The sequence below is a fragment of the Danio rerio genome, chromosome 3, assembly GCF_052040795.2.
Source record: "Danio rerio strain M-AB ecotype USA chromosome 3, GRCz13ab, whole genome shotgun sequence".
In the NCBI taxonomy this organism is placed as follows: domain Eukaryota; kingdom Metazoa; phylum Chordata; class Actinopteri; order Cypriniformes; family Danionidae; genus Danio; species Danio rerio.
In genome coordinates this window covers 21,619,366-21,645,927 of record NC_141023.1, presented here as the reverse complement: position 1 = coordinate 21,645,927, position 26,562 = coordinate 21,619,366, and the positions used below count along the sequence as shown (strand labels likewise).

Here is a 26,562-nt window from a genome sequence, read left to right as displayed (position 1 = left end):
TGAGCAGGTGTGACATGGGAAAATAACCACAGCTCAGTTTATATATCAGTGAAGCTATCCTTGCAGTAATGCATATTATTTGCATTCTCTTGTGAATGTTACTGAACATTTTTACGAGATTAAATAGAATCTCCAAAACTTGTATCAGGCTTTGTGTAAGGCCTCGTGTACACTAATACGTTTTAGTTTTAAAACCGCGTTTTAGAATGAAAGTGATCTACGTCCACACTGACGTCTCACCTGGCGCTTTTGAGCAGCTCTTCGTCCACACTACACCCCTGAAAACGCACATCACGTGACCACAGTATGCGCACGTCTGAGCTCCAGGCAGTCAGCAGGGGGCTTTGAGCACACCTCCCCAGGTGAGAGCAGTGGAGGTCGGACAGTTTATCAAGGATCTTCCTTTAGATTTCACTACAGTTGTTAAAAGTGATGTTTGATTAATCTTGTCTCTATCTGATGGTATTTTGAATCTATTACTTGTTCTCAGGTAACATGTTTTGGCAGATCACAAAGATAAGTTAGGCTATATTAATTTATGTAACCACGTACACTGATTTTGCATATTGACTGATTGCTTGCTTTTAATTCCTATAAACTTCTTGTACGGTATACTTTTTTAATGGCCATTATTTATTATAAAAACTTATATTCAGCAAAAGAAAAGATATGTTTTGTATTTTAAAAAAAAAAAAAAATGAAAGGAGGCAGTTATGTTATTCTAAAGTCCCTTTGAGGCAAGGCATTTCACTCAGCGGCCATCTTTGAAACACCTCTCGGGCAGTATGCTCGGGCAATCTGTCTGAATGAGTAAACATCAAATTATCCAAAATTGCTTGCCAAGCTTACGATTAAATTTCATATTAAGAATTACCAATAAAATTAAACAAAAACTGTGTCTTTAGTTTCATTTCTAAACATCCAAAATCTGCAGAAACTCTCGTCTGGTCCTCCCCCCGAAGTATTGTCAGTACATATCGATTGATGATTGGCTTTTGTACTAGAATGCGGGATTTATTCAGCATATTGACCCTAACACTTTTCCCCATTCAAAAAGATACAAGTGACATGACTTGTGTATTCTATAGTCTATGGTTATAGGCTTCGTTTTGTTATAAACATGCATACAGTGAAGATGATGATCATATAAAGATAGCTACACAATGCCTTAAAATTTTTATTATCTGTTAATATAAAAATGAAAATGGGCAGTTCCTTATGTTTTCATTTTATTGTTAAGATAGTGAAACAACATAGCCAGGGTGAATGACGTTATAAAGTAGCCTACACTGTTTTTACCCGACATGTCCTCGGGAGTTTGTTTTCTGTATCAAACTTGTGAAGTCCAAACTTAAGGAAGGGGTCCAAGATTGAAATTTGGGCACTTAATATTGAGTAAAAAGCCCCAATCAGACTTCAGATCCGTTTTCGCCCACCCACACTGACACAGAAAAGCAGCGTTTTCAAATGAAAACGGCCTCTTTAGCGTTTTCAAAAAGCTTTATTTTCAGGGCTCGAAAACTCAGGGTATTGTGGATGGATGCCATAACCATAGCAAAGCTAATGCATTTTAAAACTGAAAAGTGTTAGTGTAAACAGGCCTTAGTTCATCTCTTTATACTTCAAAATGAATGAATGAATGAATTAATTAAAAACAAATGAAGGCTCTTGTCAATTCAATTTGTCAGATCTTCTACTTTCTATGAAAATAAATGTTTGATTATCCTGCCCATTTTATAAAAAGTCAATTAGAAGTGTAGTTAACAAGCTCTAAAATGACCAAAACAAATCTATTTTTGTACTTTCAAATGTATAATTTGACTTTTAATTTATTGTACTAGTTATACATTCTTAATAATAAATGTAAAAGTCCAATTTATGAATTAATTTTGTGTAAAGAGTATTGGAGCATGATTTTACAAGAAAATACTATTTCAGTCTTCTAGATAGCTAGTTTAATTGATTGTATTACTCGCTGATTCTTGCAAAATTTGCTTTCTAGGGACAGTGTTGCCCAATCTGTGAACAAATCATTGTTTTAAACTGAGTGCATCAATTGATTGAACAGACTTGAACAGATCTAGTTTTACCCTAACTCAATGATCCAGTCCCACTGGATGTCAGTTGAGTGGAGAGAAGGTTAATAATAAATAACCACTTAAATTCATTCTCCTCCTCACACAAAGCAATCATTCAACAAAAGAAGACATTCTTAAATCCTTTTAGGGGTTTTCTTTTGACAGCTCTGATCCCCTATTCATGTTTACAAAAGTAGCATTGTGATTCATAGAGTAAACAAACTCATTATAGGTTTGAATTTACATTTAAGGACATTTAAAGTTGTCATTTTCAGGTAATCAATACCTTTAAACACATTAAGGTTTTTTTGGGATGAGCAATTGACATTGATAAGCTCTTAACTACTGGATTAGCGTTTAGGAGTTGATCTTGCGGGCTGGTGCAAGCATGCAGCAATGCTTTAGGGAATATTGAACATTTTTTCTGATTAAGCTGCACCTGCCACACATTTGGCACGTAAATGCATGCAGCCACCACCCTCACTGATCCTGCTGCCCAATTCTGGAGCTCTGCGGGAACCGACCGACAGAGAGAATGAAAAAGAGACGGGTTAAAGGGAGGAGACATGAGATGGGGAGATGGCTGCCACTACTGTAGTGATGCTGCAATCTGCGCCGCTAGCTGGGATGGACAAAACTAGGTCAGACACAGAGAGGTACGCCAGCAGAGTTGGCTACCCTTCAAAAACAGCACACAATTACTACTTGTCTACAAATTGATTTCACAATTATATGGCGCTAAAAATTACTTTCAGTACTATAAAGACAGTTCACCAAAAAATGACTATCATTTACTCAACCTCCACTTATTCCACAAAGAAAGAGCAATGTTAGGAAAAAAAACAGCCACTGACTTCAATCCTGTAGTATTTTTATGTTCTTTCTCATTACGAATATCCTTGGCTTCTAGTTGCCAACATTCTTCAGAATACCTCATTTAACTGAAGAAAGAAATACATAAAAGTTTAGAACCAACTAAGTGCAATTAAATGATTTTTGGGTGAGCCATTCCTTTAACTTAGGTGTTTGTTTTTGCTGCTGCATTGTTGCAGAGGCGTTCCAGAAGCAACTCCCGGACATTTCAATTACACCACACACAGGGCACTTATGTAATTGGTCTGTCTGAAAAAGTCTGAGAGAGACCCATAAATATAGTGAAGCGAACAGAAACGCTGAGCTGAAGAGGACAGTCTGGCTAATTTAACCCTCAGAGCTGTTAAAGTATGAAAGTCTCTCTGGGCTGTTAAAGGAGATGGATAATAAATAAGCTTGTGTTTTAGTTATAGGGAAGTAACCACCTGGTTATGTAGCTGCGTTCATAATGAAACAACAGTGCAAACATGCTGGGTTCCACACAATTCCTTTATGTTGTCCCGACACAAATCGATTATGTCGACTTAATCATTTTAACAAATTGAAGTGGACTGAACATAAAATTAATAAATTGTCCCAAAAAACCTTAAGAATTGTGTTGTTTCAACTCACTTTAAATAAGTAGTTTGAACAAACAGTAGTTGTTTGAGTGTGAGTGGTGGATTTTATGTTGCCATGTTCAAAGAACAGACACCAAAGTCTAGACAATCATAATCCATTTGACTTTGTTCTGTGTAACAGCTATTTTGATGTAGGCCAGACCAACCCCTCAAGATATTCTGACAAACAGAATATACAGACAGGGTCAATTCAAGTTATCATGAAATGCTACTCGCAAATTTGATTTCATGATTCAATTGAAAATAAATAAATAAATAAATAAATAAATAAATAAATAAATCAAAGATATACACCATCCAAAAATGCTAATTATGTAACGATTTGACTAAATATTATTAATTAAAGTGATAAATAAAGACAAATAGTTTTGGAATAACATAAGTGTGACTGATTTGAGTTTTAATTTTTTGAGTGGAGTTTCACTAATGTATCTGTTGCCAATGTGTTAACAGCTTGTAATGAAACTTAAAGGGTTAGTTCAACCTAAAATGAAAATTCTGGGATTGATTACTCACTGTTCCAATCCCCGGAGGCCTTCGTTTAACTTTAGAACACAAGTTTATAGATTTTAGAATAAATTCAAGAGCTCCCTCATCCTCCATTGACAGCAATGGTACAGAGACATTTAAAGTAGGTGATGTCGACCATTTTGGCATTGTACGATGCCTAATGTGAAACATGAAGATGGACGATGACATCTTCGTCATAGGCGGTGGTGAATTAATTATTTTTGAATAATTCATTAATTCACAACTAATTAATTATTTGTAGCCTATAAAAAAATACTAGGTAAAGTCAAATTCCAAGCCTCCTGTTGGCATTTCGATGCCAAACAACTTCTATGCAAACTATGCAAAAGATCATAGATCCCAGAAGTGTCCAACAGTTGTACACTTCAAAATCTTTAAGTGGCCAGTTCTGAGCACTTTGATTTGGACCAACACTTTAATATTGCAGCCATGTTTGTTTTTGCTTCAAAGTGACATTCGGAGGGCGATATGTCTCATTTGGAACACATTGGCTGTTTTCTCATTATGCGTTCTTCAAAATATCTTGATATCTTGCGTCCTTGTGTTCTCATGTAACATCATCATCATCAACCAAGTTCAATTCCAAAACTCAAGACCACAAGAAAGGAGGACACATAAAAGCTCTAGGATGTGTTCTTGATATTGAGGATCCTCCGATGACCACAGTACAATAAGCATCATTTTATATAGATTTATTATTAAAGTTCAGAGATATAACTCATTTATCTCAGGAGTTTCCCTAAATGAGACTGTGAAAGTAAACATTGACATGAAAATCTTAATAAAGGCATAAACACATTAAGGGTGTTTATTTGCTGACATTTGTATTAAAATCTGTTTGGTTTTTGTACATGGTATATTTATTGAAAAGGGGAAAAACAATAAGTTGTTGTATAAATGCTGTAGCGTTTATATAGTTTTCTGTAAAAAAAAATGTGTGAAGGTCATGTGACCATAAGGAAGAACGCAGCATCTCATTTCTCAGAGCATGCGTCTCCTGAGTTTGTTCTTCCAAAGTCTTCACAAGAACACGAGTACGTTCTCAGCATTCTTAGAATTGAGAAACAGCCACTGTCTAATGGCAACATGTCATAATGCCAGTATTAAATGCGAACGCCAACCTGATGGAGGAGAGAACACAAAGGCAAACGAAGCATTTTTAAGTGAACATTAGATTCAATTTATAGTGGCAAAAGTAAAATGTAAAAACAGGAAACGATACAAATAAATGCACAATTAAACAGTTATGGCCCTTCATAAATTAAATTTTAAACCACTTATATAGGGCAGGGATTGAGTTTAGTGCTTTAAGACCAATTCAAATACTGACAGATGCTGACAAACAGACAATAACACGTCATTTCTCAGTGACGCAACAACCATCAATTCAGAACGTTAAGTCTGCAAAAACAAGCTCAGACAACAGATGTAGTAACATGCTGATCCAAACACCCCAACATAATCTGTTTCCTTGTAAAGAAACAAAAGAGGGTAAATTTAATTTCACGTCGCCCTTAATGAAAGGTTGCGTTGAAGCATTGATAACACTTTAGACAATTACAAGACAGCTCATTGAGTTAACAACACAGACAGGTACTGTAGTTGAAGACCTCAACTGGATAGATTACAAATAATGAATTTTATAGCCACAAGAGGCTAACATAATTATCCAGAGTTCAAGACACACATGCCATGTGTACCCTTCTCATTTACTCTTTTATTAACACATTAACCTTTTGTTACGCAACAAATGAAGATTCTAAGTGCTGGACAAGCTTGTTCATGGATTGATCATCAGGCATTAAAATACATAAATGTAATGTGAAAAGAGAGTGTTTAATGTGTGGGAATTTTATCATATTGACTTGTTGGCTGTGGAAGAAACAAATGATTCATATCTGCACTTACCAGGTTTTATTCTGCTTGTTGTTTATAGCTCATATTGATTGTAGATGACCACTCCATTGATTTCTCCTCTTATCATATCAGCTGGCCTCTGTTAACCCTCTGTCGCCGTCCGCACTTTCTTCACAGATTTCTCTTGCCTAGCAAAACATTTGCCTCATTCCCTGGCTTTGCCAAAGGCTGTACATTTACTGACTGGACCTAATTACTGAAACACAAACAAGAGGTTACATGAGGTTAAGGATCACCATGTCATCAAATTATGGCATGCGCACACAGACACAGACAGACAGACAGACAGACAGACAGACACACACACACAGACAGACACCTCCTAGTATGTGCTGTTGAGGGTCTGACAGATGGTCATTTTTCCAACCGAATGAGCAAACGTCAGCTCAGTTTAGCAGAAAAATGGCCAATATTCACCACACCATGGGCATTGACAGGTTACATTGCATCACATTTAACACGCATAACTGCGTCATTACAAAACAGTACTGAAAACTCATTTGTTGGGTATTCAGTGATATTGGTCAAGTAAATCTAGGGTTTCTGCAGGTTTCACCAAGTTAAATTTAAGGCTTTAAGACATTTTTAAGACCATTATGAATAAGATTTTAGACTTATACAGGGCTAAATGCTAAGGTTTTTTTAGACTATCAGAGTTGGAAAAAATGTTAAACTTGACGTATCAAAAAATATTATTATAACTTAACTTAAGTGATTATAACTTAATAATACAATAATAATAATAATTCAATAATAAAAAATATGTCCGTTCAGTGTTTACAGTAGTAAATAAATTGAGAACTTTTAAGTTTTAAATGTTACTGTAAGGAAAGTATTTAAATACTATTTTTAATAAAAAGTTTAACTGAGATTGGGGTTGTTGGTGGTTGTATGGGTGTTAATGGCCAGATTGGGTAGCTATACATGAACAAAAAACATTTAAGACCTGTTAAAAAAAGATTTGACACCTACAACACAATATTCAGTAGATTTAAGACTTTAAAGGCCTAAAATGAATCTTTTGAGACTTTTTAAGACCCTGCAGACACTCTGAAATCAAACATTATTATTTCCCTTTGTATCAATCCCATACCGTTGTAAATTAGTGTCTAGATTAATAACAACAACAACAAAAAGGAAAATTAAAATGAAAAAATCCAATATATGGCTGATGGTTCTAGCAGAAAATGATCCCAATGCTTTTGTGAAGAACTTGTAGCAAAAATTCTACACAGTTCTACAAGTTCTCTCACAGATCTATTATTTTTTTCCATAGCAAATGTACAGCAATATAGTTTTTCTACCCATGTAATATTTCAATTATAAAAATGAGAGTAAAAGCAAAAGTTTTGCATATGAACACAAATGAGCTTCCCACCTACTGTAGCTCTTAACCAAGGGTCATTCCAAGCACTGTAATAACAGAAAGTGCATGTGTCAATGGGAGTGAAAAAGTAATGCATTTTGTTCTTACCTTTATTATTCGAAAAGACAATCAGGTAAGCAAGCTGATGATACAAAGTGCAACTTTTTGGGCAATGTTGCAAAGCAGTTTTACTTGGTTACTTTACTATTTACTTTACTATACTTTACTAAGAATGTAAAAGAATGTTGCTTCTGTAACCCCATGGACTATATTCACAGCCAGTGTTTTTCAGTCAATGATGAACTTTGTAAATTTATTCAATTTCATAAGGTTCCTTTTACAGTATTGATGTTGTAGTGTCATTCAAATATAATCGGTTAATTAGCATCCATTTGGTTGTTAAAGAGTAAAAAGAAACAAGAGATTGTTTAAATGTTAGCGTCATCATTAGAAACAGGCTAACGCGGAAACTCCATTGAAAATACAGGGGTAAAATTAATTTCCACATTTTAAAGACTTGGCACAGAAAAATATAATTTAATACAAACAGTGCTTCTTCTTTGGTCTGATACCCACTTTATATTGTATCCCAGCCAGGCAGTGAAGATGCAGTTTTTTAAAGAAATCAGATCTTAAACACAACGATTTTAAATGGGATGACAATTCACAGAAAGCCCTCAGGCTGGCTGACTGAAATTAAAAGTCCCTGTACATATACCCTATTATCCTATTTTGTTGCCCTGTGTCGCACCTGGTTTTCTATTTAATTGCATCATTTCCTAAAGTTACCCTGTGTATTATCAGCAGTAGGATAGCAGCTAACAATATCAAGCTGGGGTGTCCAAACTCTGTCCTGGAGGGCCGGTGTCCTAAAGAGTTTATCTCCAACCCTAATCAAACACACCTGAACTGGCTAATCAAGCTTTTACTAGATATACTGGAAACTTCCTGTCAGGTGTGTTGAAGCAAGTTGGAGCTAAACTCAGCAGGACACTCAGTTTGGATACCCCTGGTATATAGTTTTGTTAATATAATCAGATCACATACCACATTCAATTATGCTGATCCTGTAAATATGCAAATCTACCCAGGGTTTAGGAACATTAAGTCTGAATCATCAGCATATAAAATAACCTGAATTGATTGTTAAATACAAATCAGATAATGGGGAGAAAGAGTATGTTTAGTCTGGGTTTAGCATGACCCAGGGTTAACAATTTCCAAGTTTGAAAACTCCTTTCTCAGGGCAACTTGGGAATGCAAATGTTTTCTGAAAGAATGCAAAGAATTATTATAATATTTGACCATCACAATCTTCCTTTAGCAGCTTCAAAGTTAATCAGAATCAAGTGTACCAAATCGAGAAGGTCATCAGATGGTCAGTGATTGCTCTGTGTGTGAAGCATCTGCGCACAGCTCGTTGACGAACCCCACACAACCTCAAAAAACCTTTCATATCTGCCGTGCTGCAGGACCATTTAGCACGGCCATCTCAGGCAAAATAACATGTGATCTGATGAGAGAAGACAGGGCCGAGTGCTGTGAAAACACCCATGATGCCCCATTCCTCTAGAAGTGACGGCAACCCATTGCGCTGTTGCAGAAATCCGTGAAGGTCCCTCTAGAAATGTGCTGTATCATACAGTTACAGGCTCTGTCTGTGTGTGTGTGTGTGTCTGTCACTCTTTCTTTTCTCTCGCCTGAAATTCCTTTATCTTTTCCTCCCTGAAGTGCTCTCTTTCTCTCTTCTCCTCCTCCTATTCTTTCTCTCGCTTGCTGAATTCTTTCCTCTTGCTTGTTTCGTCTTTGTTGTTTCTCTCTCCTTTCCGCCTACTCACTCTTGTCCTTTCAGCTCAGAAACCCTCACACATTCCCTCTCTGTCTCTCCCTGTTTTGTCCTCCTCATCACTCGCTCTCCTCTCCTCTCGGCTTACAGTAGGGTTGAAGTGGGTAGAGCAGGACTCAGCAATAAGTTTGTTCGTTTTTAGCTCTTTTGGGACAATTTCCTTTTTCTAGATGATACTAGCCCCAACATTTTTTATCAGCATGTATATAATTAGTACATTTTATTAAATTCGCCACAGTGGAATGAACCGCCAACTTATCCAGCAAATGTTTTACGCTGCAAATGCCTTTCCAGCTGCATCGCATCACTGGGAAACATCCATACACACTCATTTCACACAAATACACTATAGATAACCCAGAGGAAAACCTACACGAACTTGGGCAGAACATGCTAACTACACACAGAAATGCCAACTGACCCAGCCGGGACTCGAACCAATGACCTTATTACTGTGCGGCGATCGTGCTACCCCCTGCACCACTGTGTCACCCATAATTATATATTTTAATGTCAATTTCTAATAAAAAAAGTAGAATCAATGACCTCCCTCAGGTAATTTAACATTCAGATTTTTATTGTACTCTGATGACACTGTACTTATTGTGTCTGGATCAAGTACAGACACAATTACACTAAACTAAATGCAGATCTTCAGCATTTACATAGATGGCTGCAGCCTGCAAAACAATCATTTGACTATTAAACTAACTTTACTCACCTCGACGAAAATGATTCCCAATCCCATCGCTTTCTCAAATCAAAAACTTTCCATTTTATCTACATATCAATATTTGGGAGTCAGTTTGGCCTCTCACCTTACTTATTATTGTAACTATGTTGAAAATGTCTATAAAAAGCTGAAACAAAAGCTATTTGTTAATGGGAAAATTTGTCTTTCTGTTTCTGAGACTTATATTCATGCCATAATCTTGTCCACCTTGCCTTACGGTTTGCCTGTTTGGTCACTGAGCCACTGAGATAGCCTGTTTCTCTTTATTTTGTATGTTTGGTGATTGTACTGTTCTCATGTGTTGATGGATGAGATTTTTAGGGTGTCTGCATATTTTTATGTTCTGCAGAGCAGGAACCTGCTGAAAAACAGCCTTCGTGCTGAGTCAGGCTTGATTAACTTTTAATCTTTTCCTGTTTAAAAAAATTATAAATAAATGAAAATGGTAAATAATACATTAATTAACAGCTTTAATAATATGTACATTACGTCTACACTATAGATAAAGAAATGTTTTATATGATCAGATTCATCATTTTCATCCCATTCAAGTGACATTTTACAAATAGGCAAGCAACTAAGAATGACTTTGATATTCAGGAAATGAGATTTTGTTTATAAGTAATATGATAATAAGTTTCAAAAAGGTTCTTGGAATTGATCTGATACTATTGTAATAAATATTGTATTAATATTGTAATATTTTAATTATTTTTACTTTCGTAGAACAGCTGCATACTTGCTGATGTTCAGTATATTACTGTAAACGAGATTTCAAGAAATAACAGCTACATTAAACCCAAATATAAGGCTGGTGAAAGTAAAAAAAATAAAAATAAAATAAATAAATAAAATCAAGTGGCCTTTCTATCTCGAATGGCCCAAAAGCCTCTGACAGTGGCATCCTCATTGTTGAGCTGTTCTGTTGCATTAGTGCACTGCTCACCTCTCTCCCTTTCTGCTCCCCCCTCCTCTGTCTCCATTTCCTATTCACTCTTTCTTTTTTGCTCTCTCATTCTCTCGTGCTTTCTACAGTAATGTGTCCTGAATATTGATGAGGTGAGAGTTGTCCGTCCCTGGCCGCTGGCCAACTCGCATTACAATTCTCTGCCTCACCCCTACCCTACTTCAGTCTAGGCCAACCCTCAACCAGATTGGCCACATGTCGCCCCGCATTGTCTTTTAAGAGCCCTCCGCATTCCCAAGCCTACCTTTCATAAATCCACCTTTAACCATTCATTTCATTCCAATGTTGCCCTTTCTGCTTGATGCCAAGCTCTTAACCACAAGAGACAGAGAGAGAGAGAGCGAGAGAGAGAGAGAGAGATACATCCATCGTCAGGCAGAAAGGCTTCTTAAAGGGGCATTGACATTCTCCCAACACTGCCCAGGAGGTATCAAAATCATTCAGGTCAAGAGCACCAGCACCATAAACAACGACTGTTGTAAATCAGGAGAAGACCCATGAGCAGGAGACTTCAGAACTTCTGTAAAAGAAAAACTACAATCTCAAATCAACACATTTATTCAACATATATTTAGTCTTAATGTGTCATTCATTGTGAAGGTTATTACATAGAAAGGCTTCTTAAAATGTAACACCACGATCTGTCAATGAGTTTACCCTCATTCTAGGCTGTGGTCACCAATCCCTCATATACTTTTAGCTCCATCTGGTGTCTGCTACCCACACTCCACTCAGTTCCTTAAGGAAAAAATCAGTTGTTGACTTGATAGAAATTGACCTGCTTTTCATAACTATGCTCTTAGTATCTTCTGGCAAACATCACACATTAAGTAAACGTTTTTTTCTTGCTCCCCAGACCAGCATGTGTTTTTTTCATGCTAGTTTCTGCTTGTCAGAGACCATTTGTTGTTGGTGTATCTGGTGTAGTAACCATGTTTTTTGTCATTTTACTCCAGGTAAACCTGGTCAAATAGCAGGGTATTGCAAGTAAAGCTGACTGACTTTAACTTAAGAAAAGTCAACATAAATGTTTTTTTAGTAAAGTTTCACTAAATTAATTCCTTACATATACAGTATATAGCACTTTTCTAGACACTCAAAGCGTTTTACACATTGGGGGAAATCTCCTCATGCACCAACATTATGCAACATCCACCAGGATGACGTGACGGCAGCCATATTGAGCCAGACCGCACACCCCACACCAGCTGATTGGTGGAGAGTAGATAGAGGGATGAAGCCAATTATTATATGGGGATGATTAGGAGGCCATGATGGACGAAGACCAGTGGGCAAATTTGGCCGAGATGCTTTTTCAAAGGACATCCTGGGATTTTTAACAACCACTGAGAGTCAGGACCCCGATTTAACATCTTATCCAAAAGACGGCGCTCACTGAGCAGTATAGAGTCCCCTTCACTATACTGGAGCGTTACGACAGTAACTGCAGGTTGAGTGCCCCCTGCTGGCCTCACTAAAACCACTTACAACAAACTAGCTTTCCCATTTGATCTCCCATCCAGGTACTGACCGGGCGCAGCCCTGCTTAGATTCAGTGGGAGATCAAGTGAGGGTTGCAGAGAGCTAGCTATAGTAGCAGTAACGATAAAGAAAATTTAAAAGTACCACAAAAAGCATTCTAAGAGGCTTAAATGTTTGTATTCAATAGTTTTGTGAGAAATAGATTTAAAGTCTCTTAAAAAATGGTTGGCTAACAGACACAGTGATATGAAAATTTTGGTTGATGCATATGAATGATAACTCTCTATAACTGGAAGCTGATAACAATACAGGCATGCATGAAAATACAAATCTTGATGATAATTTTCTGAACCCGATTACAAACAACTTTTTTTTAACTGCAGAAAACTACAAAACAATAAAAAAATTCTCCCAAAATCACTTAAAAATTGCAATTCAGGATTTCCATTTTATAATAAAAAAACGTGCCATGGGAAACATGAACATATGATTGGGAAAATGTTCACACCATGCTTAGAGCCAACATTCTGAGTGTCCCATTTGCAAAAAACCATCAATATCCCTGCAATTCTAATCTTTCACATTTTTTTGCATTCCATTTGTTTCCCCACATTTCATTGTTTTTTTTTCTTTTTTTTCACAATCAATCAGTCCTTAATAATGAAGCGATGGTTTGATTTGGACTTACTGTGGTTGCAGATGGTTTTTAAGCTTTGTTTACTGATATCACAGTTCAGTCTGAATAATGCATGAGAGGCCTGCGGGAGTCAGGCTTGAATTTGCACCACTGCTGCCTAAGGGAAACCAGGCTTGTGAGGGTTTATTAAGAAGGTGACAGATTCCCTCTGGGGGATTTGGAGTATGATGCTTCCCAAACCTCAGCGCACTTGTGCAATGATTGTACTGGGGGAGAAAACACCTACAGTTACAAAGCACAAGGGAATAGCTCACCCAAAATAGGAATGTTCTTCCAAACCCACATGACTTTGTGGAAAACAAACTGTGAGAATTTAAAGACTGTTTTACAAGTTCTTTTCAGCAGATTGTACTGCAGTTTTACATGGTCAGACCTATAGATCATTTTGAGGGATGTAAACAATAACAATGTTCCTGACCTATTTCCTGTTTTACATTTTTAATTTCTATGGCTTTAGAGAATCCAAAATAGTTTACTTATTGATAAATAATCTTATGGCAGTAAGATATGATTGAATTGCCTCTTGTTGCAGTTATAAAATAGTTTGACAACAATCAGGAAATGTTCATGGGCCAGTGACATTGCCACATTGAAATGGTCTGAATAGACTGAATGCCAGCTTTCATTGTCTAAGAACTGCCCAAGACTAACTAATCTAAGCAGCAACCAATCACAAGTAAATTGGATATCTTCACTATAAGGTCTCTCACAATAACAATATTTTGCTCTATTATATACATTATCTCCGAAATTATTTTGATTACTAATATTACTGTCATTTAAAGACCATTTTATTGCATTGGCTATATCATGATGATATTTCAATCGTTTCAGCACAGGGACTTATCTACAACAGGCTGCCAGTCAGCAAAGATACACCAGTTAGTGCTCTAATAAATGCGCCATAATGAAACCGTTTACTCAACGAATAAGTTTAAAAGTGCCGAGAAACTTGGGCAACACTGAAGCTGAGGTTTCACTTCATAGAGTTCATTTGTCTTAGTTTAACACATTGAACAGCGCTGATGAGTTGGAATGGGAAATCGCCTTAAACTTTGAAAGGCAGTCGCATGAAATCCAGTTTGATTACTAAAAATCTCCCACAGTGTTTCTTATTTTGTGTGACTTGTGCATCAGACTTTTTGTCAGTGGTCCATGCATGTAATGTATTAGGCTGAGATGCTGAGTGGTGTCCAAACATGGTCCTGGAGGGCCACTGTCCAGGAGCATTTAGCTTCAGCTTGCCTCAACAGACCTGTTTGTAAGCATGCCTGTATGGACATTTCTAAAATGCTTAGTAAGAGCTTTAAAAGCTGGTTATGATGCCTTACATTAGGCTAAATATGGAGAACAGTGACACTCTTGGATTGAGGGTACCAAAGCTTTAGACCAAAAACCAACTATTTTGTCCTATCGTACCAAGTCATTCAGGTTTGGAAATGGTCACAAAATTATTTTTGGATGAACGATCCCTTTAAAAAGCCATTTTGGCTTGGGATACTGTTCCTCCCTGCTGGTCACTGCTGACTTTGAGGATGATGTAATCGACAAATGTAAACCCACCCCTGCAGCTTTAGCACTGTTTTTAGCACCACAGCACTTCTTGCCTAAAACTACTTGGTTTTCATAATGACCCCCACGTTTAGATGACCTTCCAATGTGGAATCTCAGACAACAACACATTGAGGTGTCCGATTACGTAAACGTGGCTCATCGACAACTACAAAAAAATAGGTTAGGGGATGTGAAAATGTTGCATTTAATCCATTTTGACACTAATGGAATTCATGTTTATAGGCGTCCTGTTTGAAAGAGATGGACGTTCGTGTACTGCATCGAGTAGATTGACTAATAGCTCTATTGGGACTACATAAGTTTGGCTTGATCTTGTATAAAGGATAAAGCAGAACTGCTGAAAGGAAAACTCCATTTTTACTTGCAACAGGAAACACACACTCACTGCACATCAGCAACCATAAGTAAAAGGACCGGATACAGAGTGTGCTTTAAGAGAAAAGGAAATTCCAGTGCCATCAATCCATCATTTAATACCTTCATATATCTCGTCCTGTGCTGTTCTCTAGATGAGAGGTTCTGGTAGCTTCTATATGGTAGAGTTGTTGCCAATTGTTGGGTTTACCTTATGGAGAACATGTACATTATTGGTGAATCTATTTTTCAGTGTTACTGTAAGTAACTATATACCTGAAGCTGTTCTTGAAGGAAGAGAGGTCTCTTACTACTTCCTGTTGTCCTGGCTTGCTGTTTCCTGTAGTCTATTCTTTCTGGCATTTAGCATGGCAGAATGCAGATAAGTTGACTTTGTATCACAGAGCTGTTAAAATGTAGATGATATGGAATTACTGAATGCAAACACATTTATTTATGTGTAAAGAGGTGGCTTTTCTATATAGACCACAGGATGGGAAAATACACTCCAATAACAATAAACAATTTACAGGAGAAGTGAAATCTTCCTCCACTTGATTAAATCATGGCACTTAAAAATGACCTTGTCCTTGACTGCAGCTTTGCAAACTGTCTCTTTGGTATTTAATTATGACATTTCCATGCATTCCTGGGTTCTTTATACTATGTTATAATACATATTTATTTCTAAATACCTGTCCTAAAGAAAAAAAAGTTGTGAAATAGATTTTAGGGGTATTTATTGGCCACTCTTGAAATAACTAACTAACTAACATGATGGCTAACTCGTACGCTCACAGGGCAAGGTTTACTGCTTAAATCAGATTATTTACTCAGATTAGATTTTTTTTATAGCGGTTCAAACATTGCTTTTTTAAATGTGGCCAATTTCAGATTTAAACTGTGAACAATGTGTACACTGTATAATGTATAAAACAGCTTGTCAGATTGTTTAATATGATTATTATTGTCAGTTTCGCAAAGAACAGTTGTGTATTTTAGGAAGTATGAAGGGTTGTTTTACTGGTACTAATGTATATTTTACATGTATGAAACCTTAAATAATATATACTAATATATTGTGATTATGACAAGAGTGAAAGATGTCTTTTGGAGGACCTCACAGAAAAGCAGATTTGAATTTAGCAGCTGATTCACCACTGTGATTTTCACTACAGAGGACAGCCAAGACTGATCACACCCGTGTGATATCATCAAGGGTTAATTAGCAGCCACTGAGGAGGAAGTGGATGTTTGTAGTATGTGCAAATACATAATGATTGAGCAAATCGCTCTTAATCTCAACTAACTAGCTAAAGGCATAGTTTTAAATAGGTAAATAAAGGTTACTTTTATGCAAACAAACAACCCAACCACCAAACTCAAGTGGTTAAAAGGTAATGCAGTGCACACCAGTCACTTTCACACATTAACCCCCAATGATTTTGTTGTGTTTTACCTCAACAGACTGAAATCATCTCAAAATGGACCATCAGGACCACATGAATTCTGGACAGGTGGGTGACTCTCCCGGCAACAACATAGCATCTGGTGTAGTCAACATGTCCATCAATGACGGCCATCAACAAGACCTGAAGAACGGGACAGCGGGATATATGGGAGCAGGTGAGGGTCCAGTGAAAGGTCTGTATAAAGAAGGATAAATACTGTAGTTACTGTTTACCATAAAGAAAAACAAAGTAAAGCCTGAAATCCCATCGTTTCCCCACAAAGCGCACAAAAGCTGAGTGATACTCATGGCAGTGTGTTTCTTGCTTATGTCTCGTCTCATACTGGGAAACCTGACACATATGCTGATGGTGACATCACTCAGCCATGTGTTGGTTTCAGATGTCTGTGGAGATGTTCATTCATTCAGGTCAAATGCAAAATGTCACATAGAACTTATTTGTTGGACTTTATTTTCCATTTGATGTGAAACGATATTCACAATCTCAGTTTAACCTTTAGAGAGAGAGAGAGTTCACACACTTATTGTAAATCTTTTGGCAAACATTTTTATTTTAAGGCATCCCTGACTGGGGGTTTCCTCTATCAATAGCTGTGTGTCCATTTGCACTTCAAGCTTTGCAAATCTTGATTTGTTTTTATATTGTTATGCACAGTGACAGTGGTGTAAAGTAACAAATTACAAAAACTCAAACTACTGTAATTGAGTAGTTTTTCTCAGGAATTGTAATTTACTAAGTAGTTTTAGAAATGTGTATGTTTTACTTTCCCATGAGATTTTTACTACTGTTTTGGTACTTTTACTCAACTACTTTCCTTCAACCTGAAGTCACTATGTTATATTTTCTTGTCATTGGGGATTAGGAAAATCAGTCCTATCAAATTGCACATAGACGTAAAAAGGGGTAAATTGCATCATAATGAACTATCTTAAGACATGGGCGATTTATAAATGCAGCAAACTGTTTGGAAGCATTAAAAGTGTCCAAGAAGATTTCCAAAATCTTTTGATTCTAGACCATGACCATGGCCTCTAGCATCTGTCACTAGAGCACCTTTAGAAGTCAGAGGAGTGAGGTTTTACTGGCCTCCATTACACACGCATTGACGCAGAGTCTGTTTAGATGCATGTCACTTTTGGTTGTCATTCCTGATGAATAAATGTCTGTATTTGACGTCTATATGATGTTGGTTTAAGATGTTGGCTCAACTTTCTAACAACCTGAAATCAACAAAACTTTTCAACTTCATTTGACGTCGTTATTGGATGTCAAAATAACATTGTCCTTAGAGCTGGCTAGACATGGATTTTTGACATCACAACCTAAATCCAACCTAATATTAACGTCTTATAATGTTGTGTGCCTGCTGGGCAATAACTAAATGCACTACAGAATGTTACGTTTACACAGATCCACAAATAACATGTAGATGCTCCAGCTTTTTACAGAGTAATACTCACTACTCCCGAGTAATTTTGAAAGGTCTACTTTTTAACTCATACTTCGAGTAATATTTACAACAGACACTTTTATTCTATTTGCACTACATTTTTAGGTAAGTAATTATAATTAAGTATGATTTTTCACTACTCTTTCCACCACTGGTTATGCATTTATTTGTATGATGCAGAATCCTTTGAAATTATGCAGCATGTGCTACAAGAATTACAAGAACCCTGTTTCATTTCACAACTCTGGTTGGTGTTCATCCAGAAAATCTGAATTCATAGTTACTCTGTGAAATCACATACTATAACCTCCCAGAGACACCTCATACTCGCATGTATAAGGGGATTTGTTGCCATTTACTTAAACCTGCTAACATTTGTCCTCATGACTTATCACAAGCAAAAAAAAATGCCACATACACAGAAATCCTGTCATTAAGTAATAGGTTTTTTTTTTTAAATCTACATTTAGAAAATAGTTTTGAATAAGTCTATAATAGAAACCAAATTTGTGATACCTCTGGGAAAATACTTTCTTTGCAGTTTTGAATAAAAATCATGTAATGTCTTTCATAATCATTATAAAATGAAACCTTATAAAATCTTATATAATTAAAAGTTTTAATTTCTAATTAAAATCGTAAAAGTGTATTGAACATTTTGTACAAATATCCATGTGCAATATACATTTCATCACCACAATTATAAGGTTCTATCTGCGTTCTGAATGATTTTGAGATAATGAGCTTCAAAGTTTTGCATTCCATATAGCAGACAATATGTGTGTAACATGTTTCATGCATTACCATGACAGAGACCCTACATGTACTCTAAATGTAAATCAGCAAAATTGTCCTACATTTGCAAATCGGGGTAAAAAAAAAAACAAGGCAAATGCAGATAGAACCTTCTGATTCTAAAAAGTCATTTTTTTCCCCTCTTGGAAATATAAGGTTCTATCTGGCAGATCATTAATCGAAGCATTACTTTTTTTTTTTAAAGAAATTTAATCACAAAACTTTTTACTTTCTATAACCTTTAATAAAGGATTCATGTTGAATATTTTTCCCTGTTCAAATTAATTATACAAGGCTTAAAAATATTAATGATTTTATCCAGTGCAGCTGGTAATTTTATGTAATTAATATAGTCATGTTTACTGAATTATATGCTTTATATGAACAATTCAATTATGTTTATTGAAATATTTGTCCCATGAATTAAATGAGTATTTGCCCTTTAGGGTTTTAGAATTTAAACTTGAAAGAATTTAAAGTTTAGAATTTAATACTGAAACATGTTTCACTGACTATATACACAAATAAAAAGATTTCACATTTAATATATTACATTTTTTAATAACTGTTTCTATTTCAACAATGTAAAATTGACCATTTCATCTCAATGTCAAAAAATGCTTCTAAATCATCACATTTACACAAAACTTTTCAGTTTCAGGTTTCTTCTCAATTTTGTGTGCTGCTGCATTATTTAATCGACTCTGATTTTGTTTTTCTTTTTGGTCTTTCCAGCTGTCAATGGAGCAGTCTGGCAAAATGTCAAAGAAAGCTGATACTTAATGGTAAATATTGGCTCACAGAAAGAACCGTATATAGTTTATAGCTAGAGTTCAACTTTGTTGATAAAACCTTTTTTTTTTATGAAAAAGTTTTAAAATTTAAACAACTTATATATATATATATATATAAAAAACATCACAATGTAAATAAGTTTAATAAGAATATGTGAATAACTCAATTTTGACAAAAATGTCAGATAGAACCTTATAATTCGAAGTTGATGATTTGTCAAGTCATTTGTTTATACTCAAGACATTTGTTTGGCAAGAAATTTGTCTGTGAATCCTGCAACCAATCAAAAACAAATAGAAAAGTCATGGGAAAATACTTTTAATCCTTTGTTAAAAACACAAAGAAACCTTGCGACCATTTTGACAACCATAGAACACATTTGGATAAGCCTTGAGCTATCTTCAACTGTTGGAAAATAAAGTTCAATAATGAAAAGCAACTATAAGACATTTTGTCCTGCCTGCATTGTGTGTTTACAATAAGGGGTAGATATAAAACATTTATAGATGGTTTCGCAAAATGTATAGTTGGATGAGGCTTAGATATGATGAAATGGGTCGTAGTTTACAAAAAAAAAAAAAAAAAAGATTAATCTGTCTTACCCACTTTGGATTGTTCTGGCACAACTGACAAGCATTCAGCAAGCCTCAGGCTTCCTCACAAAGCACAGACGAAACCTTCTTATCCACCAGCAACCCAATTTCCAGCTCCATTCTGCTGGCAGAAGTCGGTGAAGCAAAATGTCTCTAAAATGACACATTTCATCAAATAAAGTTCGAAAAACAGCCTGATGCTGGCATTCAGTATGTTTGTTTGCCCATTATGATGAAATGTTACAGCTCTCGTCTCAGGAGTGTACTAACAGATGCATCAAAGCACCACTGTACTTTATCCTACACCTAGAGGATAAGCAGAATGCGAGCAAATAGACTGCCCTAAAGAGAAGTTTTGCTTTGTTTGCCATGTGAACCACATCAGTCCTCTGCTGTCTAAACTAAAAGTTCATCGCTCTCTCTTAGAGGAGACACATGAACCAACACCTGAAGTGACTGCCCACAAGGCTGCTTTAGAAGACTCCGATCCCAAGCCGTCCTTTGATAAAGATGAGCAATTGGGTATGAACCAACAGTGTGCCGCTCATCTTCGCTTTACAAATCTGCTTTTTGCATAGCTTTATACAGCAACTTATTTTGATCCCATTATGCTACTGATTCAACCTGCAATTTGGCTGCGATGCTGATTAATTTCCCAAGGATGCAGTACAACCGTGTAGTTCAAATCAAATTAAAAATAATAATACTTCTGTGATGAAAACCAGCCTCTCATATTTCCCCATTTGACAATGGACAAATGAGAGTGCTAGATCTAAATTCAGCAATTATCATTAGCACCTGCTGCTTTTCTTCCTCTGCGCTTTTATTTCTAATGGAGAGCCCTTCAGAGTGGTTGTGTGTTTTTTTTTTTATTGCTTATGTAGTTCACCCAAATTTTAAAATCATTTACTTTCCCTTATGCGGTTTAAATCCTTTACGAGTTTCTTTCTTCTGTTGAACACAAAAGAAGACATTTTGGAAAATGCTGGTGCCTGGCACCCACTGACTTTCATAGTCATTTTTTCCTACTTTGGAAGTTGATGGGTGCAAGCAAACAACATTTTTACAACTAAGGCTGCTCGATTATGGGAAAAATCATAATCACGATTATTTTGGTCATAATTGTAATCACGATTATTCAAAACAATATACAGTTGACGTCAAAATTAATATTCATAATCCTGTGAATTTTTTTTTTTATAAATATTTCCCAAATGATGTTTAACAGAGCAAGGATTTTTTTTGTATTAAGTATTTCCTATAATATTTTTCCCTCTGGAAAAAGGCTTACTTGTTTTATTTTGGCTAGAATAAAAGCAGGTTTAAATATTTGTAAAACTCTTTTAAAATAATATTATTAGTCCCCATAAACAATATATATTTTTTGATTGTCTGCAGAAGAAACTACTGTTATACAATAACTTGTCTAGTTAACCTAATTAAGCCTTTGAATTTGCATTTTAAGCTGAATGCTTGTATCTTGATAAATATGTAGTAAAAAAAATGTACTGTCATCATAGCAAAGATTAAAAAAAATCAGTTAATTAAAAGTGTGTTATTAAAACTTTTGTGTTTAGAATTGCTAAAAAATCTTCTCTCCGTTAAACAAAAATTGTGGATCAAGGGTTGCTAATAATATAGGAGGGCTAATAATTCTGACTTCACCTACCTGTAAATAAGGAAAGGGATATAAATACAATAGAATAAAAATATGAAACAAACTGTGCTTTAAGCATCCTCACTGTAAGAAAAAAAACTTTAAGTATAGCTACAAAAGTCCTTCAGTCAAGAGCAGTGAGGGATTTTCTCCCTTTGTTGTTTGATTAATAATGATAAAAACAGTCAGCAGCAGGAATATTGTGCGCTGTCACATTAAGAGCAGTGCAGCGCTGTTTTATGGTTTTACTTTTACATGTCTTTTGATTCTCAACTCATTCGTTTATTACATAAATGAGGGTTAATATGAATAATCACTAAACCCCACGTTTTGGCACTAATTTGCATGTATTTGACCATTAACGCTTAATCCATTTGAGTAAATGAAGCAGTTTGTGCAAAGTAAAACCCAATAAAGGAAGAGAACTCAAACCAACTGAGTGCTGTAAAACCCAATAAGTTAAGGCAACTCAAACTGTTTGAGTAAAAACTGATTGCTAGAAACCATTTGAGTTAGAAAACTAATCTATAAGAGTACTGTGAACTTACTCAGTTTAAGCTGAAGTAATGAGGTGTTTAATTTACTCATTACCTTCAGCACAGAGTTCAAAACTTTTCAAATGAGTAGAATTAACTTTGAATTTTGAGTTAACTACACTCATTTCATTTGATAAATTTGATTGTTGGGTTTTACAGTGTGAGCTTTGCAGAGCAACAAATGTGTACAAAGGAGCAGTATATGATGCAATAATCGTTTTATCTCAATTAATGCTTTTTCATAAACGTTAGAAGCCAAAACCGAAATCAAAACTAAATTTTGATCAATTGCACAGCCCTAACTACAACCTTCTTTGGTGTTCAACAAAAACAAAAGGTTTAAAACCAGATGAGGGAGAGTAAATAATGAGGTTATTTTCATTTATGGGTGAACTATTACTTTAAAATTCAAGTTTTGTTCTTGTTATTCTCCAGACAACAAGGTTCCCATGGTCATGAAAGTCTTTTTTAAAGTAAAAAAGTTTAAAGTAAAGCACAGAAAACCAAATGCTTCATTCAGTCACATTTAACACTTTTAGGTCATTTTGGAGACCAATCATAAGTACAAATGGAAATCAATTAAAAACAAAACAAATTTAATAAAAATGAACAAGTACAAAAGTGATAGAAAACCCATGAGAACCTTAAAATGAACAAGACTCAATGCCTTGCTGTTGCTTACTATTTCCAAAAAGCACTAAGCACAATGCTTATGTTGTCAATATTGACAGTTTCATTGACTTTTCTGGACCAGCAATAAGCCTGGAACCTCTCAGCGGTGACCTTGCCATGTTCTTAGAAGCATTTTGGAAATGCAGTTGAGTTGTTTTTGTCGCTGACACTGTGATATACTGAAAATTTTTCACTGAAAGCTAATTGCATGCCTTCAAGTTGCATTAGGAAGGCAACCGTTAAAGATTTCAAGGCCAGTAAAAGCCCAGAATATTAGTCAAAGAGCAATTAGGCAGGTCTACTCCACCCTTCCTTTTTGTATAAGAGGAGGATGTATGTTCCGGGCAAGATGAACACTAGACTACATAGTAATGCTCAGAACATCCATTTGGTAAGTGAGTAAATAAGACAAGCACTTGAATCTCTAATGGCTTATATGGATGTACCTGTCTGGTGCCGTGACCAGGATATGCAGTAGCGTGGTATAGCATAATGATTACAGTATAGATTAGTTAATAATGATAAAAGCTTAATATATCATTAATATTTTGGAATATTTTTTAGTACTAATCTGACCTTCAAATTTCTGACCTAAATATGTCACATATTTGTACTTTACACTACAGAGGCATTCATATGTACTTTACACATCTAAGTTTATTTGGAGCACTAACATGGCATTGTACTTCTCATCAGGAGAACTGCAAATTCATACAGTTTAATCTTTGCTTGCAATGAATTACTTTAAAGTAAATTAGCCACCATTTACATTAATAGCTCAAAACACTATTTTACCATAGCTGTCTACTTTTACCATCACATCATAAATAATTACCTTACAAAAGTTCAAGGTCTGAGAGAATGGACTTTAAGACGAGCTTCATTTATCATTTACTTCCCGATGTCACAGACTCATCGATCTTGTTAGTGAATTAGCAGTTAGCTGTTGAGAAAAAGACATTAAGATAGCGTTACGTACAGTACAGTATGCGCATGCTGTGGTTCTATGAGGCTGGGGGTAATGTAAATGGATTAGGCTACCATTATGCATCGGGTAAATATTTCATGTTAGAAAACATGCTGCTGATGCAGCTGAAATGGCTCTGCAACTTTAATTGCGACTTAGTTCACTTTACATGGCCTTTCCTTGCCTTTCATAGGTCTTACATAATGCTGACCAAGGTTATAATAGTTTTTTTTTTTTATATAAGTTCTACTTTTTATTTTGTTTCAACTTTTTGTTTTCAAATTGGGTTAGGTTTAATTAGTTTTTAGAGGGAGATTTTCTAATTTCTTTATATTTTGAAATTGTTTTAGTTTTTTTTAGTTCAGCTTTTAGTTTTTTGTTGTTGTTGTAAATTAGGATATTTGTTGGGTGCAAGATTCAAAACCATCAGAATAAATATTGCATAATAAAAACTCAACCAAAGCTTCTTTTTTTGACATAACACTACCGTCTACCCATCCTCAAATTCAAATACAACAGCCCACAAGATAGCAGTCTTAAATAAAATGTGTGCAAGGCTGCTTTTGAGGGTAAATACACAGTAGTGATGGAAAGTTTGGATCTTTAATGCGAACTGGATCTTTCGTGACAATCTTAGGGCTCAATGATTGTTAGGGCTCAACATATCAGAAATTTCGTAGTCAGCAATCATAATTTCAGTCAGTTAAAACATCAGCAAGATCTGAAAAGTTTCTTACAATTACGTTTTTTGCAACCCAACTGAAGCATGATTCACTTCTTTACATTCCATTATGACTTTCTGTAGCGACGCGGTGGAGCAGTGGGTAGTGCTGTCACCTCACAGCAAGAAGGTCGCTGGTTTGAGCCTCGGCTATGTCAGATGGCATTTCTGTGTGGAGTTTGCATGTTCTCACTAGGTGCTCCGGTTTCCCCCTCAGTCCAAAGACATGCTCTTTAGGTGAATTGGGTAGACTAAATTGTCCATAGAGTATGAGTATGAATGAGTATGTATGGATGTTTCCCAGAGATGGGTTGCAGCTGGGAAGGTATCCGCTGCGTAAAACATATGCTGGATAAGTGAGTGGTTCATTCCACTGTGGCGACCCCAGATTAAAAAAGGGACTAAGCCAAAAAATAAAATGAATAACTTTCTGTAATGAAATAAACTTACGTTTGGCCTTATCCTCTCATTTAAACCCTCAATTAACAGTGCTGCAGTTGTTCAAGTTTAGTTTAGTCAAAGCAGGCTGTCATGTACTGTTGGTGTTCAGTTCACTGAATCATGCATACACAGTATGATTGGTTCACTGCTTCTCAAATCAAACCTAACTGAGACTAAGGTGCTGTACGGGTCAAACACCTGTCAGTGCAAAGTAAATAGATTTTACTTCTAAAAGGCTTACAGTCTGTATCAAATACATTTACAAAGACGAAAACGAAGGATGTTTTTGCCATGTATAACTGTAGTTAGGTTTAGTTAGTTTTGTATGCACATACATTTTCAGATAATTCTAGTTTTAAAAAAAACAACTCGCTTTTAATTTGATTTCAGTTAACAAAATTATTTTTCAGTTTTAGTTTGTTTGTTAATTTTTTTTGTTAACTATAATAACCTTGATCCTGACTCTTCCCCTAAATTTCATATACGCTTAACATTTTTTTTTTAAACTAATGAATCTTTGTTTACTGTGATTTATAGGTTAATATACCGCATCTGTCAGCTGCTCCTATACATTGAGCATGTTTAAATCACAGTATTTACCAAGGTGTACTAAGATCAACCTACTGAACTGGGCAATGAATTCTCAGCATTGTTGTTTATGTCCTCTGTATCCTATATGTTCTCTTAACTTGCTTCCATGTGATCACACAACTTTGACGTGTCAGGAAGGACAGCAGGAGCTGGAGAAGGTATGGTGGACCACCACCCCTTAATCCACCTGCAGCCTAAAAGTTCACAGGATCTACATGTAGACAAATATGCATTGGCCCCATAAACCACCACAAATCATTCACTGCTTGCGCAAACATGCAAAAAATAAAAATAAAAATAAAAATAAAATAAAAACTCAAACATGAGATCTCAAAGGGGATCACTTTATATTTGTTCCAATTAAATGCGTTTATACTGGCTCTATATTGCATCACTGTATCTGAGAAACTAAATGTTTCAGAATAATGAGGCTTTCAAGTAGTTATTATTAAATGCATTAAAAGTGCTTCAAATGCATTCACAGCACAATGCAAAACATGCATTTTACTGCTCAGATCAGATCCAAAAGGTCTATCTGTGCATCAAATGATATTTGCAAGTGGATAGTGCACCAAATCATTGCTTTGCTGGTCATTTTGCTATCAGTTATAAGTGCTTTACACACTGAAGCTCACAGAGATGTTATGGTCCATTGTGGTCTGATTGGCCAGTATATATTGTTTTATTGTTGTTGTTGTGAATGAATGAGTGAAAAGGCACTTTTATAAGCACTGATCTCATAGCCCCTTGACCCTACTGTTCCGATCTCTCATTTTGCCCCTTTAGTTGCCTGTTTTTACAAACAGTTTTGCTTGGTAATACAGATTAGCAAG

At 35.7% G+C, this 26,562-nt stretch overlaps 1 protein-coding gene and 1 long non-coding RNA gene across 50 annotated transcripts in view; one reads left to right on the top strand and one right to left on the bottom strand.

The window, feature by feature from the left end:
* Positions 1–26,562, top strand: part of maptb (microtubule-associated protein tau b) — a 56,008-nt gene that overhangs the window by 6,394 nt on the left and 23,052 nt on the right. For 13 of the 48 annotated variants that reach the window (XR_015480675.2, XM_087244274.2, XM_087244264.2 and 10 more), the window contains exon 2: positions 16,507–16,665. Coding sequence is in view for 47 of the 48 variants with exons in the window: in XM_087244274.2 (XP_087100400.1) it covers positions 16,524–16,665 (142 nt within the window). In the remaining variant the exon portion in view is untranslated. Of the gene's footprint in view, positions 1–16,506; positions 16,684–20,570; positions 20,667–25,863; positions 25,888–26,562 lie in introns of all 48 variants that reach the window. The other 35 variants (XM_087244266.2, XM_087244255.2, XM_087244258.2 and 32 more) reach the window with 4 other exon arrangements.
* Positions 9,794–16,834, bottom strand: LOC141381184 (uncharacterized). Of its 2 annotated transcripts, none has more exons than XR_015480700.1 (5): positions 16,499–16,834; positions 15,316–15,445; positions 15,163–15,250; positions 11,589–11,669; positions 9,794–11,451 (listed from the first exon to the last, which is right to left on the bottom strand). It is a non-coding gene; the product is annotated as an uncharacterized LOC141381184 (long non-coding RNA). The 2 variants fall into 2 exon arrangements; XR_015480701.1 differs by having other exon boundaries at positions 10,971–11,451; positions 15,351–15,445.